The following is a 21,997-nucleotide window of genomic DNA, read 5'->3' on the forward strand; positions in this document are numbered from 1 at the left end:
GCGGGGGGGGACACAACCCTAGGCCATAAAGGTCACTACTGTCGCCTACCTCTTTTGGGTTTACATACGTCTTCATACCCTTGTTTGTTTGGATCTCAGTAATTTCAGCAATGCTCATGTCCAATTTTCTATAGTTATTACATTCCCTTTTAAATATATATTTGTTTTCTAAGTGCTAATGGGACCTTGTGGCACGTAGTCTCCTGAGATGCATTTCAGCTTTTATGCTTTGCTGTAGGCTTCACGCCACCTTGCTTCCCATCCTTGGCAACACCACGTGCATGTTCCTACCTCATCTGCCTGTACACTACAGAAAAAAGTGCTCAGTGGGGCTCAGTAAGAGGTTTCCTTGTGAATGAATCCCAGTAGAGGTGTTCATGTGAATGTGTCAGGTGCCTTCTCCCTAGCTCCCCCTCCCCATATTCTCCCAAACATCTCTTTTCTTTTGACAAGGCATTGGAAACTTCAGAATTTGTATTGGAAATCGCCAACACAATAATAAATCACAGTATAACATTAACGGAAGTACAGAAAGAAGTTGGGCGTGAAAAATGCTACCCCTGGGTGAATATCCTTATGACACGAAGAGGTTGATATCCTGTTGGAATAACCTTTCCGGCAAAGGCTCAATTATGGATAAGCTTCACGTTGCCCTTGCTACTATGAAAGGAAAGCGCTTCTTTAGCAGAGAGGGGAAAATTGAGTGATGCTCTTGTCTGCAATTGACTTAGCCGGTCTGCCTTTGCAGTTGCTGAAGTAGGAAATCCAGTGTTAGAAAGGAGCAGCTGAACTGAAGAAGGAAGAAATTACCATTAGAGCTGAAGACCAAAGGTGTTCCCATCAACATATAATCCTAGACTGTAAGAAATCACACACGGACGGCTTCAAGAGGATTATCATTTCCTGTGTATACTCAGCCAGCTCCTCTCTGCCACCCCAGCCAGATTAAACAGTGATTTTCCAGACCAAAGCTGGGAGATATCGAAAGAGCTGGCCCCAAAATGGACACAAACTTACAAAGGAATTCAGATCTAAAGGGCTTCTCTAAGGAATCAGATTTAAAGAGCTTCTCTAAGGAGTTTCTCAAGCCACTGGGAAGTGTTCCATCCATTTCACCTAGCTTCAGATCAGACCCCAGAAAAGCCAGAACTGAACAGGACATCTTGGGGAAAGGGCCTGAGCTCAGGACCCCACTTGGAGCCAATCAGCAAACTTCACAAGCCCTACTGTTGGCAAGTATCAAAGAGAAACCGTCCCTCAAAGGCTGTGAGACTTCACACCCCTCCACCCAACTTATGTGCAGGGCCACGATGCCATAGGGGTGTCAGATGCTGCTGCAGGAAGAGCATGCATGGAGGTAAATCAGCCTTGTTCCACTCAAATAGGCACAGCTCGCTTGCTTTGCCCTCCCAATGGCATTTCTGCAAAATCAAAACCTTTAGGGACCAAACTGAGAGGGAGAAACAAAGCAAAGAACTGTCTGCGAAGATTATGTCCTTGCACTATGTCCCGGTTTGAAGTAAAACCGAACCGATTTTCTGTTCTGTAACTTTACATCCTAGCCAGGCCTCCTCTAACTCTCTGAAATTAACGGCATATTGTGGAGAAAACTGCTCGTTCTCAGAGCGATAAGCCCAATGTTTGTGCTCCATGCCAAGGGATGGTGAGCAGAGAGGCCCTTGCTTATACTTATTGCTATAACAACCAAGGGCAGCCAATTTCGTTATTTGCCCCCTTAGAGGGTCGGAAACGGAAAAAACGTAGAGGGGTCACATCGGTGGGGAGGAGTGGACAGGAGAGGTGACCCAAACCTGACCAACTGGGGTATTCCATCCCATCTGCCCCACGCTCAGTATAAAAGCTGAGGGATCAAAGGGTCAGCCCCCTTCTGCGATGGCCGACGTCCAGAGAGGACTCTGTCTGTTCGTCTGCCTTTGATCCCGATCCGTGTGTTCCTGACTCCAGAGCTGGAATCCAGTTCCCATCCGTCGCTGAGTCCAGTCTGGGACTTCCTCAGTGCCTGCCGGTGACGTGACTGTCATCCTGGGAGCTTGACACGGTTTTGTATATATTGTTTCTATTTCATTATTTTCTTCTTTATTTTTATTTTAATATTAATTCTTCATTAAAGTAGTTTAGTTCATTCTAAACTTCTGAATCTCCTTATCTCTTTCTCCTCCTCTCTCCTCTTTTGGGGGGGGGAGAAGAGGGGGGAAGGGCCATCTGTCGGTCCAGTTTTGGTAAATTCGGCCGAAACCACGACACACTAGCACTCCAGTGTTTCAGAAAGACGGTGTTTTACTCTGGAAATAATTTAAGGCTTTCCAAAAGAACTGGGAAACTGAAAGCAGAGGGTAAGGTAGCCTCAAATTGCTGTAGATATCCCTTTCATTACTTTCTTCACTGTGGGCAAGGGCCAGAACCTTAGTTCTCTCTCACATACAGTTAAAGAGAAAGCAAGATGATTTTTAAAGAGCACTGAAGTGACTCAGCCTAATTGCTCCAACAGCAGCGATGGCAACTGAAACACACTCGAGATTGCTGTCGTGACCTGGCGCTCTGCTTCAAGCCACGCGCTTGCAGATAATAAAACCACTCTTTCTCCCCAGTGAAGGGCTCGTTTGAAAGGGGACTCATTCCAGACCATAGCTTCTTTCTGTTTTCAATATTGATGTTTTTCTTTCTGTGGAGCTATGTCACTGCCTGCGTCTCAGCTGGTTCACAGTTCACACGCTGTCCAGCCCAAAAGTGGTGATGGCCAGAGAAGCGCCCACTAGACGTGCCAGAAAGCAGCTCCCCTGCTTTGGTACACATGTGGGGTTGAAGGTGCCCTGTTCGTCAGTCGTCACCCACTGAACAGCTTAGCAATGTACCTTTGCTGCCTGGCTGATCCACAAAACCATGCACATCCTCTCTCATTCCCCATGAAGATCCTGCATGCCCAATATCTCATCCAGGTTTTCATCCAGCAGAAGACATTATTGTATGAACTTTGATTACCCGTGCCCATCGCTACATCCCTGGCCTTGTCTGGGGCTGAATCTCCTATCTGCATTCCCAGGAGTCCGGGGAGCACTTCCTCCAGTCCTTTGCAGTCCACTAAGGTGGACCTCCGGGTGTGTTTTTCCCACGAGGGGAACATATTGCCCCTCTGGCCCTTCTCAGGAGAAGAAACAGTAGAAATGTTGTTAGCAGCTTCCCATGGATAGTTTGGCATCTCCAGCAGCTAGTCTGAGTTAAAAGCACCACAGAACTAGAGTGAGGAGTTTTGGTGGGTCAGGACACAGCGCTGGGAGAGAAACCACATTCAGTTCCTTGCAAAGTTGTGCCCCAAAGCATGATGGTGTGCTCCTTTACCCAGCTCCTCCTGCACTCTGCAGGGAAACCACATTCACAGACATAATCTCTCTCCTCAGGAGTGAGCAGAACAGCCCCTGCTCGGCTGTGATTGTTCATTTCCCATCAAATGCACTGGTGGCCCCTCATCATCCTTGTGTACCTGGGCCAAGAATGAGCACATGAAGGTCATCTGCTTGCAGTAGGGACCTGACCTCATTCATACCTTGCTGCTGGGCTTAGGACCTCATTGTGTTAGGCACAGAAGAGACAGCTCTACAGAATATTTTTTTCCTGCAGGTTGCTGTCATCAGTGTCCTTTCCCCTGCCCAGGACTCTTTGCCGTGTTACCCAACCCTGACCTGCAGAAGGGAAATTTCAACCTGCCATCCTGCCCAAGAGGGGAGGCAGCACAGCGGAGAGGTAGGGGCCACATCCAGCCCACTCTGGAGTCCAACACGGAGCAAGGCATCTCTAGTGGTGTGCACATCACAAGCAATCTGTCCTGCTGCCCAAGGCTGCCAAAATTGCAGATAATTGTGGCTGTTCCACACCACCTTCCAGAGATGTCAGGAGGCCTTCTGGCTTCAAAACCTCCCATTTCCTGGCACTCCAGTCCTTCCTCATCACCCCAAATGTCCCTGTCCACTTGAAGTCCCTCTTTTTGCCCAGTACCAGCCTGTGGGATATATTTGCCCGCATCCTCTGAAAGGGTTCCTTCAGGTGGATACTTCTCTCAACTGCTGTTCACCTTCCGGCATGCAGACACCTCAGAGCACGTCTGAAATCTGCCTCAGCTGGAGGTTTGAAATGTCACAGAGACATTTAACGAGGGAGTCGGGGACAAAGTCATGCAGCACCCATTCCCGTCAGGAGTGGTGGAGCTGTGCCCTGTGAGAGTGATTTCCCATCTCTGAAAGTTTTGCACATAGTGCTGCTGTTTGCGCCAGGAACCACAAGGTAACTCCACTGCGCAGGAACGCCTCTACCTGTAATTATACTAGAAAAAAAAAATAAAAATATTTCCTCCATCAGCAGAGAGCTCTTCTGTAGAGGAAGACAGAAATGTGAGCGTGAGTGCAACATGTCTTTCCTCCTACTCAGAGTGTTTTTGGGGTTAGCATCCTTGCTGCTGTGAGAACCCCGTCTCTGAGTTGAAAGGGAACAAACGCTCAGAGAGCACCTTGTAATAACATTTGTATCCTGTTCCAAAAGGAGTTAGAGCCTGGTCTTGTCTTGCTTTCTAGTGGTGGAGAAAAGTGTGGACGATTAACCGAGTGTGGCTAGGATGCTCTTGACAACATCAGTATCTTTTTTTACTGCCACCAGTGCTTACCCAGGACAAGGATCCCTATTGTGCTAGGTGCTCTACAAATCAAAGCTAACACCTTGGAAATGATAAGAAAAAATGCATGAGCCTGTCCCCAAGGGCTTACAGCTTGGAAAAAGTGAGAGAGAGACAGAGGGAGCAAAAGGAGACAGTGGGGGAGCGCTGGTCACCATGGCAGACAGTTGCTTCAGACCTCTGGCTGCACACCTATCATGAAGTCATTTACCACTGAGCAAATAATGAAAACAGTTGTTCATGAATATTTTATTGGAATGTTTTCAGAAAGGATGTATTTCAATCATGAAGCATGTATTAGCCCAGTGGGGCAGAGAGATGAAAGAGAGAGAAAGAAGGAGAGGGAGGAGAGGAGAGCGAGCAAGCTCTGAAATAATTAATTATCAAACCCCTCCTCGTGTGAATGACTTCCTGCTGAAATCTTCTGATGGACAAATGCAACAGAGGTATCAAACCAGGGTAGGCTTTGTGCCTCACTAGCGCAGCCTCCCTTTTGCAGCTCCACCGTTGCAGTGTGGAAGGTGTTTAAGCATCCACTGGTCTATATCTGCATGCAGATTTTCACTTCATCCCACTCACTTGCCGCCACCTCTGGACCTGCCCCATCCTCTCCCGTATCCTTTTGTGCAAAACTGCTGCTGGGTGAATGAGACAGGTCTGTTGCTCCCTCCTTTCAGGTAGTTGTAGAGGGCAATGAGGTCTCCCCTCAGCCTCCTCTTCTCCAAACTAAACATGCCCAGTTCCCTCAGCCTCTCCTCGTATGACTTGTTCTCCAGACCCCTCACCAGCTTGGTGGCTCTCCTCTGGACACGCTCCAGCAGCTCAATGTCCTTCCTGTAGTGAGGGGCCCAGAACTGAACACAGCACTCGAGGTGAGGCCCCACCAGTGCCGAGTAAATTAAATCACACCAAGCAAGGTATTTGCTGTATGCATGCTTACAGGAGAAGGGAAGAGAAAATAATAATAGAATCATAGAATCACAGAATGGTTAGAGGTGGAAGGGACCTTAAAGATCATCCAGTTCCAACCCCCCTGCCATGGGCAGAGACACCTCCACTAGACCTAGGTGGGCAGAGACACCTCCACTAGCAACCACTAGGTTGCTCAAAGCCCCATCCAGCCTGGCCTTGAACACCTCCGGGGATGGGGCATCCACAGCTTCTCTGGGCAACCTGTTCCAGTGCCTCACCACCCTCACAGGAAAGAATTTCTTTCTGGTATCTAATCTAAATCTCCCCTCTTCCAATTTAAAAGCATTACCCCTTGTCCTGTCACTACAGTTCCTGACAAAGAGTCCCTCTCCGGCTCTCCTGTAGGCTCCCTTCAGATATTGGAAGGCTGCCATGAGGTCTCCCCAGAGCCTTTTCTTCTTCAGGCTGAACAACCCCAGCTCTCTCAGCCTGTCTTCATAGGACAAAAGAAGCAGACTTCGTGTTCTTGTTTGTACACTCTGGAATAACTCGATATTAAAAAACTTGGCCAGGTTGTTGATGACCCCTCAGAGCCGCTAAGAAGTACCCTTATAAGCAATCTGTGCTCTCCCTGTTGGACAATCAGGACTTATGTTTGTATGCTAATGGGTTTCCACTGAGGAAGAACCCTACCCCTGTGGAGCAGTTTGTTAAGGGGAGAAGAGACCTTTGGGATGGCCTCTTCCTTCCACCCGTTATCATCAAAGCAGCAAATATTCTGACTGGGGGGCCCATGAATCAAAAATAAAATGGTCCCTGCATGCCAATGTAAGAATTGCTGCATCTCTGCTCCATCCTGCTCCTTTCTCTTAGTACAGCAATAGGAGATTCAGGGAGCAAGCCTGCAGTGAGAAAACTATATTATAAGGTGATTATTGCAGGTGTTAGTAAGATGCTGGAGGAAGAGAGAATACCAAAGCTAGAGAATCCTTGGGGATACGGCTCAAGCTGGTTTGCTTTCTTCATGAGGGCAGGAAGAAGAGCTGACTTGGGCATGATGAAGGCACATGAGCAGAATGTTCTTGCCATCACAGAGATGAAACCAGCAGCTCTGTGCTGCAAGACCTTCAGGGGTCCCTCACATACTCTTTTGCTTAAGGCACTGCCGGTGTGGGGTCTTGCTGGTCTTCGTGTGTCGCCAGGAGACCGACTGGGTTGGGAGAGGCTGTTATTAGTGCTTGGGCAGGTGACTCACCCCTCAGCAGCAGCTTTTCTGGAGAGGCTCCCCTGATCTCTCACCAACATCCTACCCTGTTCACCGTGCAGCACCCTCAGTAAATTGGCAGATGACACCAAGTTGGGTGGGAGTGTCGACCTGCTGGAGGGTAGAAAGGCTTTGCAGAGGGATCTGGACAGGCTGGATCGATGGGCCAAGACCAACAGGATGAGGTTCAACAAGGCCAAGTGGCGGGTCCTGCATTTCAGTCAAAACAACCCCAGGCAACGCTACAGGGTCGGGGAAGAGTGGTTGGAAAGCTGCCCGGCAGAAAAGGACCTGGGGGAGTTGGTGGACAGCCGGCTTAACATGAGCCAGCAGTGTGCCCAGGTGGCCAAGAAGGCCAACAGCATCCTGGCCTGTATCAGGAACAGCGTCGTGAGTAGGACCCGAGAGGTGATCGTCCCCCTGTACTGGGCACTGGTGAGGCCCCACCTGGAGTACTGTGTCCATTTTGGGCCCCTTACCACAAAAAAGACATTGAGGTGCTGGAGCGGGTCCAGAGGAGGGCAACGAAGCTGGTGAGGGGTCTGGAGAACAAGTCATATGAGGAGAAGCTGAGGGAGCTGGGGTTGTTCAGTCTAGAGAAGAGGAGGCTGAGGGGAGACCTTATCACTCTCTACAACTCCCTGAAAGGAGGGTGTAGCCAGGGGGGGTCAGTCTCTTCTCCCAAGTCACAGGTGATGGGACAAGAGGAAACGGCCTCAAGTTGCGCCAGGGGAGGTTCAGATTGGATATTAGGAAAAATTTCTTCACTGAAAGGGTTATTAAGCATTGGAATGGGCTGCCCAGGGAAGTGGTTGAGGCACCATCCCTGGAGGTATTTAAAAGACGAGTTGACATGGTGCTCAGGAATATGGTTTAGTGTTGGTGATTTTTTTTTGTTTGTTTTGTTTTTTAAGGTTGGACTAGATGATCTTAAAAGGTCCCTTCCAACCTAGGCGATTCTGTGATTCTGTGATGAGCAAAGCCTTTCCAGCTTACTCTGGCTGCTGCTGGGCTCCTTCCAGCTGCCCCCCCCCCGGGAAGGTGTAGTGCTGCTGCCTAGATGTCTTCTATACACCCACGCCCCAGCTCTGCAAAGAGGTCTTTTCCTGCTGAAACACTCGGCATAAGAATGCAACATACTGCCCTTTCCACCCTTCAGACAGCCTGCACCCATTTGAAAGGGTGGAGGCAATGTCCACAAAATGCAAAAGCAGGGTGGTTGTTTAGGTAGAAGAAAGAGAGAGTGAACCAGGAGCAGAGGATCAACAAGAGAAGCAGAACTGAGTTACAGCAGATCCAAGGGGGAGAAGTCTACAGGGGAAGAGCAAGGACTGAGATAAAGTCCTTTGATAGACTCCTCACACATGCGAGCCACGGCACCACTGACACACAGGACCGTGTGCCTGGGAGTACTGTAGTTACAAGAGAGAGGACTTCTGTGCACAAGAGATGAGGGGCTGGTATCTGCTGGCATGGCAACTCTGCGATGTGTTATTGCTGGAGAACATGGAGTTCTTGTCTTGCAGACGCTGAGTCATAGGAAAGACGGAATAGTCATTTCAGGGTGTTGACAGCTTAATACAAGGTTAGACCTTCCATTTCCATGCCAACCGCACTGGTGACAAATACAAATGAATTGTTTCAGATCAGCCGATGAACTTGCCCTGTAGTAAAAAATGAGATCTTGTTGAGTCCTCCTCTACTGAGTATGGAGTGGAGTCAAGAGATAAGCATGCCCTCCAGTTTCTTCAGCCTGTGCAGAGGTATTGCTGGCATGAGTAGATGCTGGTGGATGTCTGGGTAGGATGTCTCTCTTACAGCACATTTTTTTTCTCCTTCTTCATTCTTTCCCCATCCAAGGATGGGTTTTGGGGGCTAGGCATAAAGGATGGAGAATATCTTCTCTGTCCAATAGAAGACGGAGCATCTTTTACCCTTTCCCCTGCTGTGTGACTCATGTTGGAGGGAAGAGAGACCAGGCCCACTACAGTGAATGTAAAGTACCCACCAACGTGGTATTCCTACCAGCACAAATCAGGAACAGGACCAGAAGTAGACAGAAGCAACCAAAGCAAAACAAAGACAGGTCACCGCAAATGGCACAGAGCTGGTGCCCCTCTCCCTTAGCACTATGGACATTTTGAATTGGAAGGATACTGCATAATGGCCTGTTCATATATCCCAAGGCATAGCAAATTGAGCCAAAATGATGAGCCCCCAACTTGGAGCTGGGGATTGATGCCACTGCTTCACATGAGACACATACCCACTTGCCTTGGTATGGGGTCATGTGGCCATCCTCATGGACAGAAAACATCCCAGTGGTAAGGTCTGAGATCCACTACTACCCAGGTTGGGACCACGCACTGCACCTTGATACAAAAGGAGCTGGAGGGTCACGGGATAGAGGGGTTGGATGTGGACAAGGAAACCACTCTGTACACCAACCTTATATAGCAAGAGAAAGGTAGAAAGATATGAACGCAGATTTTTTCAAATTCAGGAACCCACCTCCAGCTGGTCCTTCAGCAGAATCCTAACCAAGTCATCACAGGGCTTTAAAATCCCTGCTTTTGCCTGTGAAACAGAGAGAGAAACTTCTCCAGGCAGATTTGTCTACAAGGAAATTGACAGTTGAATAACACGTTGCACAACTTTGTACAACTGTCAAGTCTTCACAAGATCACAGGATTGCTGAGGTTGGGACTGACCTCTGGAGATCATCTAGACCATCCTCCCTGCTCAAACAGGCTCAGGTGGAGCAGGTTGCTCAGGACCACATCCAGTGGGGTTTTAAATATGTCCAAGAACTGAGACTCTACAGCCTCTGGGTGCCCTCTGTTGCTGACCACACACCAGATGAAACATCAGGAGACTCTGCCAGTCCTGAAATGCAAAGTCATCCGTGGCACCGCCCAACCAGTCCAAATCCAGATCCTGCGACAGGGGTAGGGGCACCACAGGCAAAAAGAACCTCGTGATGTCCCCTGAGCTAAGGGCAACTCCTTGCCACTCACAAAACGGAATCTGAAAACTAGGAATCGCTTCCAGATTTCCCTTTCTTAGCAATGCTCACATTTTAAACTCTGTCTTCAAACAAAGGAGAAACAAACAGCCATCTAAATGAGAAAAATAAAGGAGGGGCTGAATCGGTCACTCAAAATCATTGATAAGCTTAAGTGGTGCCTAAGTAGCTGCATCCAGCCTGGAGGCAGATCATATACATGTCTATGTATGGTAGGTAAGCCTACCAGGGGAGGTGCCTTGCTAGACCTACTGTTCACAAATAAAGAAGGGCTAGTTGGGGACGTGGAGGTCGGAGACAGTCTTGGGCTTAGTGATCATGAAATGGTTAAGTTTTCCATTCATAGTGAGGTAAGGAAGGGGATTAACAAAACCTCCATCTTGGACTTCCGGTGGGCAGACTTTAACCTGTTCAGAACCCTGGCTGGGAGAGTCCCGTGGGAGGTAGTCCTGAGAGACAAAGGAGCCCAGGAAGGCTGGACGCTCTTCAAGAGGGAAATCCTAAAGGCCCAGGAGCAGGCTGTCCCCATGAGGCGCAAAATTAAAGGGCGGGGAAAATGGCCGGCCTGGATGAACAAAGAGCTCTTGATGGGACTTAAGGAAAAAAGGAAGGTTTACCACCTTTGGAAGAGGGGACAGGCAACTCGGGAGGAGTACAGAGATTGTGTTAGGTCATACAGAGAAAAAATCAGGAAGGCAAAAGCCCAGCTAGAACTCAACCTGGCCATTAATATAAGGGACAACAAAAAAAGTTTCTATAAATACATCAACAAAAAGAGAGTGACAGAGAATGTCCATCCCTTACTGGATGCGGGGGGAAACCTTGCAACCAAGGATGAGGAGAAGGCTGAGATACTTAATGCCTTCTTTACCTCTGTCTTTAATAGTCAGACCAGCTACCCCCAGGGAGTTCAGCTTCTTGGGCTGGAAGATAAGAATGGAGAACAGAACAACTCCCCTGTAATCCATGAGGAAGTAGTTAATGATTTGCTTATGCACCTGGACACGCATAAGTCTATGGGGCCGGATGGCATTCACCCAAAGGTTCTCAGGGAGCTGGCAAGAGAGCTCACCAAGCCTCTCTCCATTATTTATCAACAATCCTGGTCAACAGGAGAGGTGCCAGATGACTGGAGGGTGGCCAATGTGACACCCATCTACAAGAAGGGCCGGAAGGAGGATCCTGGAAACTACAGGCCTGTCAGCCTGACCTCGGTACCGGGAAAGATCATGGAGAGGATCATCCTGAGTGAGCTCTCAAGGCACGTGCAGGGCAGCCAAGGGATCAGGGCCAGCCAGCATGGGTTTATGAGAGGGAGGTCCTGCCTGACCAACTTGATCTCTTTCTATGACCATGTGACCCGCTTTCTCGATGAGGGGAAGGCTGTGGATGTTGTCTACCTGGACTTTGGTAAGGCCTTTGACACCGTCCCTCACGGCATTCTCCTGGAGAAACTGGAGAATCATGGCATAGACAAGTGTACCCTCCGCTGGATAAAAAACTGGCTGGATGGCCGTGCTCAGCGAGTTGTGATTAATGGAGCAAAATCTGGTTGGCGGCCGGTCATCAGTGGTGTCCCTCAGGGCTCAGTTTTGGGGCCAGTCTTGTTCAATATCTTCATTGATGATCTAGATAAGGGGATTGAGTGCACCCTCAGTAAGTTTGCGGATGACACCAAGCTAGGTGGGAGTGTTGATCTGCTTGAGGGTCGGCAGGCTCTACAGAGGGACCTGGACAGGTTGGACCAATGGGCCAAGGCCAATGGGATGAGGTTTAATAAGGCCAAGTGCCGGGTTCTGCATTTCGGCCACAACAACCCCAAGCAACGCTACAGGCTTGGGGAAGAGTGGCTGGAAAGCTGCCCGGCAGAAAAGGACCTGGGAGTGTTAGTGGACAGCCGGCTTAACATGAGCCAGCAGTGTGCCCAGGCAGCCAAGAAGGCCAACGGCATCCTGGCCTGTATCAGGAATAGCGTGGCCAGCAGGAGCAGGGAAGTCATCGTGCCTCTGTACTCGGCACTGGTGAGGCCTCACCTCGAGTGCTGTGTTCAGTTCTGGGACCCTCACTACAGGAAGGACATTGAGCTGCTGGAGCGTGTCCAGAGGAGAGCCACCAAGCTGGTGAGGGGTCTGGAGAACAAGTCCTATGAGGAGAGGCTGAGGGAACTGGGCATGTTTAGTTTGGAGAAGAGGAGGCTGAGGGGAGACCTCATTGCCCTCTACAACTCCCTGAAAGGAGGTTGTAGAGAGGAGGGTGTTGGCCTCTTCTCCCAAGGGAATAATGACAGGACCAGAGGAAATGGTGTAAAGTTGGGGCAGGGGAGGTTTAGATTAGATATTAGGAAGAATTACTTTACTGAGAGAGTGGTCAAGCACTGGAACAGCCTGCCCAGGGAGGTGGTGGAGTTACCATCCCTGGAGGTATTTAAGAAACGTGTAGACGTGGCTCTTCAGGGCATGCTCTAGTGCCCGGGATTGTTGGTTTGTGGTGGGGTGTTGTGTGAGGGGTTTAGTTGATGGATGCTGCTTTTTTTTTTTTTTTTTTTTTTTTTTTTTTGGGGGGGGGTGTTGTTGTTTGTTTGGTTTTGTGTTGTGTTTTTTTGTTTGTTTGTGTGTTTTTGGTTTTTTTGTTGTTTTTTTTTTAATGTGGTTGGACTCGATGATCTCAAAGGTCCCTTCCAACCACTAAGATTCTGTGATTCTGTGATTCTATGTGTGTGGACGCAAACCCATGTCAGCCGTGTGTAAGTCTGTGTGGGCACATGTCCGTGTGTGTGTAAACTAGGCTTCACCACGTGTCACCTTTCCCAAATTTTCTTCCCTTTCATCACAAAATGGCAACATCTGCTTAAGGGCTAGAAGCAAAGCGGAGGGGGGAAAATCATCTTCTTTACCATAAACATCCGAATTCCTGTGTATGCCAGGAAAACAGAATTGCCCTCGTATCGCAGGCTGAGGTCTCATTCTCTCAAGCACAATCAGATGAACTGCTGTTGCTGTGGAGCTTGTCTAAAAACATCTCTCTGCATTCTGCTCATTCAGGCCTTTTATGCCTGCTGTTCTCATTATTATGCTCTTGTTTTTCCAAGTGCCAAAATCTCACTCGGACATTTATAGTTTTATCTGCACTTGAATACACAATCAGACGCCACAGGCAGCACCAGCCAGGGGCTGAATCATGTCCTTGCCTACGTCATATTTTCAAATTCCAGCAGAAAATATTGATACCAAAATGATCTGATTGCTCAAACCCGGATGTTAAGAAAATTGATCATGCAGAAGAGGCAGACTCATGCTGGACTCCATTTACAGTCTCTTCTCCCCACTCACACTCTCTTCTCCTGAGCCTTTCATCGGTTTTCAGGAACAAATAGTATTCCCAGTACATCTTCCACCAACACAGCGTCATTTAATTTGGTGGCAGTAGAAATCCCTTTACTCAGGCCACTTGTCATCTGCCACATCACCATTCAGGAGCTTGGTGAGATTTTTGGCCAGGCTGGAAGCTCCTACGCTGTTGCAGAGCAAAGAAGGTGACGCTTTCAAAGAAGGGAATGCCACTTGAAGGGCTTGCTGGAGGAACATTTGGTTTAACTACACTTGTCCTTGAAGTACGATATTGGAGGCTACTTCAGACACGGGGTGGCCACCACCCTGCCCTTTTCACTGCCCACACACAAGCGGCTGTTCCTGCCTCCGCTGTGATGAGCCCGTTGTTTGTTCCGTTGCCTTGCTGAGCAATCGTGGTAAGGAAGGGGATGAGGCAGGTCAGAGGGGCTGCGGATGGGAAGCAGCAAGTGCCCGCTGCGACGCGCTCACGTTGCGCAGTGCTGCTCTCTGCTTGCTGAGGGCACCAGCCTATTTACTAGAATGAGGATGCATTCATGAAAGAAATCCTTCAGGGGGAAGTTTTCACACTGGATTTTGTCTTGTCACTCTGAGGTGCAGCAGGGCACTTAGGACATCTGGCAAAGCCTCCAGCGAAGCTGCAGCAGCAGCTGCATATGGCAGTTTATCCCTTCTCCGTGTGTCGATGAAACTCTGGTGGCATCCCCGTATCATCCTTTTGTCACTGCTACCCAAGTACTCATAGTATCTCAGCATTGCCCCAGGGGAAGCTCCATGGGGGCTAGGCATTTGCTGCCTGAGGGTCCTTCTCAGCCATCCCAACTGGATCTCACTGCTACCAGACAGTGAGAGAGCAGGATACGGTCGAGATCTTATGCTTTTTATCTTCTAAATGCTCAGAGTGGGGTTGATCCCTCACAGAAGGAAAGACATCAGTCCCAAGCAAGTTATCTAGCCTGCCTATGAACACTGGAAGGTGGATGGGAATTCCCTGAAGAGCAGTTGGGTTTGGACACTGTGGTCAGAAGGTGAGCTAAGACTAGGTTGGATGTCTTCCTCAGAAGAGGAAAAGAAACTTAAGCATCAGCAGAAATTTAGTGCAGCGTTGAGTCTAGGAGGTCTGTGTATCCGGTCAGGAGTGCCTGCGCTTCAGGTGGTGCCTGCTCCCCATGGCTTCCACAGCAAGTTCCAGACAGGGAATGGCTGCTTGAGACTCCTGTCCATTTCCTGGGCCAAATTCCCAACAGAAATGATGGAAACCTCCAGAAGAGCTCTTCAGTACCTGAAAGGCAAGTTGCCACAGGCTGAAGTTTTTATTACACTATGGGCACAATGGAATTTGCAAATGCTGGCAGAGCCATTTGTTATTTATTTAGATCACCATTTCTGCCTGTAGAGCTGTTAGAAGAGCATCAAAGGAACTACAGAGTCCCATCAAAGGACTGAAAACTCTCCTGTCACATCCCAACCCCTACACTGGATATCTCCCAGCCCCAAGCTCTCCCCTGCTGACTGGCACCTCCCTGCTGTCATTCATGATTCAGAGGCAAATCCTGACTTCACCCTTTTCCCATCTGTATCTTTAGCAAAGACTCTGGAGTCTTTTTCTCACCATCAGTGAAAATAAGTGGTGTAAGCCTGAAGGTGGAAGATATCACCCAGAAATTTGAGATCGGCAGAAGTACATCGGGCAAGTTAAAAACAGGAGCCAGAGCTTTTGACTAGAAGAAAGATAGGAGAAGGTACGGGAGCAAAAGCATTTTCTTCATGAGTTGCTCCTCATTCTGTGACATTTTTTTGCATGCCACTAGAAGAAGTAAGACTCAGGATCTGGCCAGTGGCTGCATGGAGCCTGTGCATTCCTGCTCCCTGCTGGCCATTTCTCCCCTGAAGTGAAAAGAAGTTCTCCCATCACCTAACCAAAGGGGTCAGGATACCCTCTTCTTCTCCTACATGGAGCCATTCCTGCTCTCCAGCCTTGGGGGGATGAGGCAGGATTAATAATTGTGATCAATGTGTTCTTGTTTCCAGATACAGCGTACCAGTAGGTATCTGGTGCGTATGATATATGAGTCACTATGGGATGTAGCAGAATTTTTTGGCCTTGCAGCTGTGGACGTACAGTATTCATCTTCTCTCAGCCTATAAAACATGCAGCCCAGAGACATGATGAATATGTTTTGCAGAAGCTCAAACGGAAACTCCAGGGAAGTTCCTTGAAAATGTTTCTAAACAACGAGACATTCATTTTGTTAGTTAAACAAAGTAAGATAAACCTTCCAGGTCTCCTTATCCCTTCTTCCCCCACCCCTCCTCTCTTTCCTGGCTTATTTCCAAAGCTTCTAAAGAGAGGATTGATGGGGGCTGGTATTTGCTCAAGCCCGGTTTCCGTTTTGGAGTACCCAGCCTTCTTCACAACCTGTGCCAGTGGCTGGCAAGTTGATCGTCATATCTGGGCATCCAGAGGGCATAGACCAAGGGGAAAACAAGAGGCAGGGGTATTCCAGGGGTACAAACCCTTTGCAAGAAAATTATCTCATCTGGCTGTGCGGTGAGGGAACTTGCCTGGTGCTATGCGATGAGTTATCCCCCACTCATAATTCATCCCATGTCTTGCACTTGTCCCCTGCTCGGTTTATCAAACCTGTTAGTCCCGCTGCTGCCCAAAGACTGTATTAAATTGGTTCATCAATCACCTGGCTGCCAGTCACAGACTTGCCAGGGAAGGGAAGAAGCAAATGGATAGAGGTGCCATAAACTCTACAGATAATGTAATTTTGATTAGGGAAAGTGCTTACTACTGCAGTCACTTTTAAGCCCATTAGAATAGCTGTTTGTATTCCTTACTACTTAAATCAAGGCACTTAGCTTGAAGAGGCTATAGCGAATCAAGTCCTTTGTTAGTAGAGCATTTGGATCTTCATTCTTGCACCAGTCCTGGCTGCATTACCCTCCAGAGTCAAGCATGATGGGCTAGTTAGTACCAGCTACATATTCAGCCCAGTAACTGGGGCTTTGCTTTTCAGGGCAAAGAAGTAACGCAAGCAAATATTGCCTTAGTGAGTCCAGAGCTGAGTCTGCAAAGAGGAGCTCACTGAAATGAGCTTTAATAGGGCCAAGTGCTGGGTCCTGCATCTTGGTCAAAACAACCCCAGGCAACGCTACAGGCTTGGGGAAGAGTGGCTGGAAAGCTGCCCAGCAGAAAAGGACCTGGGGGTGTTGGTGGACAGCCGGCTTAACATGAGCCAGCAGTGTGCCCAGGTGGCCAAGAAGGCCAACGGCACCCTGGCCTGTATCAGGAACAGCGTGGCCAGCAGGAGTAGGGCAGTGATGATGCCTCTGGACTGGGCACTGGTGAGGCCTCACCTCGAGTGCTGTGTTCAGTTCTGGGCCCCTCACTACAGGAAGGACATTGAGCTGCTGGAGCGTGTCCAGAGGAGAGCCACCAAGCTGGTGAGGGGTCTGGAGAACAAGTCCTATGAGGAGAGGCTGAGGGAACTGGGCATGTTTAGTTTGGAGAAGAGGAGGCTGAGGGGAGACCTCATTGCCCTCTACAACTCCCTGAAAGGAGGTTGTAGAGAGGAGGGTGTTGGCCTCTTCTCCCAAGGGAATAATGACAGGACCAGAGGAAATGGTGTAAAGTTGGGGCAGGGGAGGTTTAGATTAGATATTAGGAAGAATTACTTTACTGAGAGAGTGGTCAGGCACTGGAACAACACTGGAGTCACCATCCCTGGAGGTATTTAAGAAGCGTGTAGACATGGCACTTCAGGGCATGCTCTAGTGCCCAAGATTGTTGGGGGGTATTTTTTGTGTGTGTGTATGATTGGATTCGATGACCTCAAAGGTCCCTTCCAACCATGAAGATTCTGTGAAATCCATTTCCAGGCTGGGTATGGATGGCTGGACAAAAGATGCCTTTGTACCATTTGGCACATCAGCCCCAGGGGCTTGGCAAGGGCCCCGGTGGTGCACATTACCCCATCCACACCTCTAACTGAGCAGAAACACTTGGCTGGATGCAGGGGTTTGTCATCCCAGGCAAGGCTTCTGCGTAGACCGGGGCACCTGTGGCACCCAGGGCTGCACAGAGCATGTCCACCATGGGCACTGTGGGCATCCAGGATGGGGCTGTTCAGTGAAAGTGGAGATGGCTCCAGTCTAGCACATTCTGTCTTGCACTAGCATGCAGACGAGTACACCATAAATGTGACCTCATTTTTAACCAAAATTTGATGGGGTATTTTCCTTACTCAATATTTTTATCTGAAATACATTATTTTAAAAAAAAAAAAATTATAGCTGAAAGGGATATTTTTTCTTTTTCTGAGGAATTTTAACCACGGTGGCATTGCGAAAACATTTATCATTTGACCCAAAAACATGTGTCAAAAAGGAAGACGGAGTTTGTTTTGACACCTGAGGTCCCGGTGTTGTGGTTGGCAGCAGTTGCCAAGAAGGGTCCGCAACTATTATCCCTCTCTGTGTTTGTACCTATTCTGGCTCTGGAAACTTGAATCGCTCTGTCTGCTTGTCTGTCTGTGGTGTTGGATCGTGGGCTTAGGTGGCTGGTCCTCCTAAGTAGACAATTTTTGTCTTTCAGCTAACAGTACCCAAGGTACGGAGACTATAAAGACAAGTGAATGGCTTGACTACTATCTGCCTTTAGGTGGTTTCTTTTCAGATTTAATGACTGTTATTTTCACCTTTTCTACCACATCAAGGAAAGGCTGGTGAGACTGCGTCTGACTGGGCTCTCTGATCTACAAAAGACATTTCTCGTCCTCTTTTCCCACATGGAGTTTGCCAGAGCACAGGCATCCCTGGCACGGAAGCCCCCAAACAGATTGTCACTTCTCCGTGTCAGGCATCAAATGGGTTGGGTCACAGGCTGTTGGATGGGTACCAAAGCCAAGGGACTTCCTCAAAGTGCACAGAGATACCAAAGATCTGATTCCGATTAAAAAAAAAAAAAAAAAATCAAGAAAAACTGCTTATTAGTTGCCAGATGCTAACCTTTTAAAATTGGCCTCAGTTGCATTTTGTGTGGTAACTATTTTCCAGATCTGTTTAGCTTAAACCTGCAGGAATGCTGTAATTTGCATATAGTGACACTGGGGAGTAATGGGATGGTTTTGCTAATTAGGGAGTAGCAACAAAGAATTTTCTTAGTGATAAGCAAGTACTTTTAGACTAGTCTTACACCGATAGAGGATGATTTCTCTGTTGATGATTTCTCCGTCTCAATAGAAACCTTCCTGAATGGAATAAAGGAGGAATATAAGATTGTCCTTCCTATATGCCCTTACCAATGCACTCTACATTCAGAATTTGATATAGGAGAGATTTGATTTTGCTAAGTCACAAAATATGTATTAGGTTAAAAACAAACCAAAAAAACCCAAACACACTCGGATTAGGCAATTTGTTGGAAACTAGAAATTCTGTGACAGCGGAGACCTGCTCCCCAAGCAAAATCAAGCTATATCGTATCATATATCATAATACTGCAAAATTCAGCAACTGTATGGCAGCTCATGACTAACACAAGAAATCTGGTTTCGGCTGGGCTGAACATTTTACCAAGAGGCTGGATTTTCACCGTAGGTCCAATCCTTTCCCAAAGGTCAGGGCTGTCCTCAAAGAGCTCATCAAGAAAAAAAGCTGGTCTTTGTGAGCAAGTTTGTCACTAGGTTGAAGATCCTATCAGAAAAAAGGCGATTAGGGCTTGACAGATCAGCCTTCTGAATCCCTTTGGGTTGCTCAACACATCATTTTGGGTAGATCCAACCTCTTTTATTGAATCCAATCAAGACATGCTGTCAAGTTTTCAGATTATTTGACATTTTGGTTAATGGTTTCTTTTCCCTTTGAGTTTCTATCTATTTTTAAGTCAAAAAATAGTGTTTTGAAATCTGTACGAAGTTTCGTTTAAAAGAGGTCAACCCAAAATGTTGCAGGATTTTCCATAACATAACGCGACATTTCAGAAATGTCAAATTGAAATGTTCCAGCATTTTAAAACTTTCCCTCCATTTTGGGGCTGAAACCATTTACCTCAGTTTATCCAAAAGCTCGGATAGCTTTGGTGCTATGCACTTACCTTCGCCTGCCAAATCTGACCTAACTTCAGTGAGTAGGAGCCTCTCTGTTCAAGCCTTTTATTAACGCTGTGATGGGTAGTAGGTGCTTGAAAAAAAATATCTTTGAGGAGACCCGAATGACCAACTCTTTCTAAAGCTTTCTCTGCTTTCCTTGCCAAGTCCTTTAAGCAGCCCTAACAATTACGTCCATGATGCCCAAAGCCCCTGACATTTTCCCAGGAAGGGCTCTTCTTTTGAGTGTTTGGAGGTCCCAGCCAAGAAGCTCATTAAATCTCCCTGGTGAGAGGTCTGGCTGGACGTCCTTTGCAAAGTGAGTAGGATGCCTTCCCCATCTAAACTAAAGGACATGACAGTAGGCGTAAACCTGGGAGTTGTTTATATGTTGCTGCTTTGAAAGGACCATCTTCCTCCTGCCTGCAGCCTAGTCTCTCTCTCTTTTAATATGTATTGTTCGACATTGTTTCTGCCTGAAACATTTATAGGGCATTATGCTTAAAAAATTAGGTTGATGAATGAGAAGAGACGGTTCTCCTAATAAAGCCATTGACAGAAAGGCCAGAAGCCTTTTTTTCAGCGTGGAAGCTTGTCATTTGGCTTCTGCAAGTCATTCTGAGTAGCAAGATAGGGAAAAAAAAAAAGACAAAAATAGAGCAATAGATGACACTGAATTAGAAAGCGTCCCAGCAAACCGAGCATTTGTGGAGAAATACAATTAAAGGATTACGAATTCCTCACCCTTTGTAATGAGGGAACAAAGGTTGTCTTGGAACTTATGAAGCTCATATGCCTCTACAAGAAGCATATACCTTTCTTGTAGGTGACAGACCTGTTCCTGGCTGTGAGGTGACCCTGCTGATATCACACCACAGTCTATAAAAATGACATCCTCCTTTCATCCCACTGCGAGACTGAGATCCACTTCAATGGCATTAGGTGGCCTTGTCAATGGGTAGATAAGTCTTGTCCAATTTTAGCTTTCCTTTGCCTGTTTTGCACAAAGATTTTGCTTTGTCTTGGCTCCCGGGCTCAAAGGTGCCTGGAAGGTGTGTTAGAAGAATTGACATTTGAATACTTCTCAAATACTAGCTTTCCACAGTGGCCATCCTGTTGATGTCACTGGGACTGTGGTATCATCACAGGAGACAATTCGCACTCAGCTGTGATTCTGCTTTCTGTGTTCATTATTGACAGCTGATACTAACGAGCTGTAACTCTGTGAGGTTCAGTGTGCTCAAGCCTAAGTGCCTTGCATATAACTTTGGGAACTCCAGCTGATCAGGTTGAATTCAAGGCACCTGCTTGGGTACTCAAAGCTACGTAGAAGGTGTGATACGATGACCAGAGTTTTGGATTAGTCTTCTGAGCTACTGGGAACCACAGCAAGAGACATGAAAGCCACTATAGCACCATCAAAATGGAAACTCCTCCTCCAGCTGACACATCCATCTGAATGCACCACCTCCAAGAGAGAAGACCGTGGCTCCACCACCAGTGGCCCCACTAAGCACGTGCATCATCCTTCTGATAATCACGGGAACTGCCCTGCTCCTATGCATAAGTGTTCATCTGAATCAAGGCGGAGAGAGTCTCTACTGGCTCTGGTTTCCTAGGTGTTTGTCCCACCCTAAAGCTCAGGCATGAGGTGGATGCAAGGTAACTGGTGGTGTTTGGCCTCTCTGTGGTGGTGAACCTGGGCTGGTCATCCACCTAGTCACTATGCTCAAAAGCACTGCACTGGAAGGGAAAATCCAGCCTCTGTTGTCCCTGTCCAGGTAAGAGCAGATTGAACATTTCTCCTGACTTGGAAGAACGTTTTTGTGTAAATGGCACGTTTAAAGGGCTTTTCCCTTGCTACCTTTCCCAGCCAGGCTGGAATCCATCCACCTCACGGAAGCAGGATTGTAGCTGTGTCTGGAGAGGATACGGCAGACCCTTGTCTCACAGCCCATCTGTTCATGTTCTCAGGGGAGGCTGAGCCATCTCAGAAGTCATTGTGATGCATAGTATTAAATCCTAGGATATGTTTAGGCTTAAAGGCACTTAAAAGTACCTCTCGACATGCCATCAGTCTCATCTTCATCCTTACTGTGTAAATAAACCTCATTCAACTAAAAAAGTATCTGATATCAAACCACTTTACTGTCACATCCCAGGATCATGTCTGAGCCAAGAAACGAGCACCGCATCTTCATTTCTGAATGAAACAAATAAATTGTTGTGTGTTGTTGTTGTTGTGTATCTTGCAGACAAACAAAGCAGTAGCCAAGGGGGACTTCCACCATGCAAGCTCCAGCTCTCGGCGAGCACTCTTCCTGGCCGTCCTGTCCATCACGATCGGAACTGGCATCTACGTTGGGGTGGCTGTGGCTCTTATTGCCTATCTGTCCAAAAACAATCATTTATGAGCCTCAGGAAAGGGGGAGAACCAGCCACCCGGCGCCTGCGCTGCAGAACTCCCCGGCAGATCAGACTGCATGATTTTCCAAAAAGATCGAGAGACAAACAAACACCTTCTGGGGGCAGGTACAGGATAAGATGGGCTTGTGCATTATCGTAGGGTGGGAAGCCGGCTGGGGTGGGGATAGCTCCGTCATTTGTGATGCACAAGTCTTGATTCTCTTCATGAACCCTCCCGTACAAGAAAGAAAGAAGGAGAGAAAGCGT

The 21,997-nt window shown here is 47.8% G+C and overlaps 1 protein-coding gene across 1 annotated transcript in view; it reads left to right on the forward strand.

Annotated features, from left to right (window-relative positions):
• Positions 1-21,738, forward strand: part of SYNDIG1 (synapse differentiation inducing 1) — a 67,620-nt gene extending 45,882 nt beyond the window's left edge. The window contains exon 3 of the mRNA XM_074169080.1: positions 21,580-21,738. Within this exon, the coding sequence (XP_074025181.1) occupies positions 21,580-21,738 (159 nt within the window). The remainder of the gene's footprint in view (positions 1-21,579) is intronic.
• Positions 21,739-21,997: the final 259 nt, after the last annotated feature.

This window comes from Numenius arquata, chromosome 2 (assembly GCF_964106895.1).
Source record: "Numenius arquata chromosome 2, bNumArq3.hap1.1, whole genome shotgun sequence".
Classification (NCBI taxonomy): Eukaryota; Metazoa; Chordata; class Aves; order Charadriiformes; family Scolopacidae; genus Numenius; species Numenius arquata.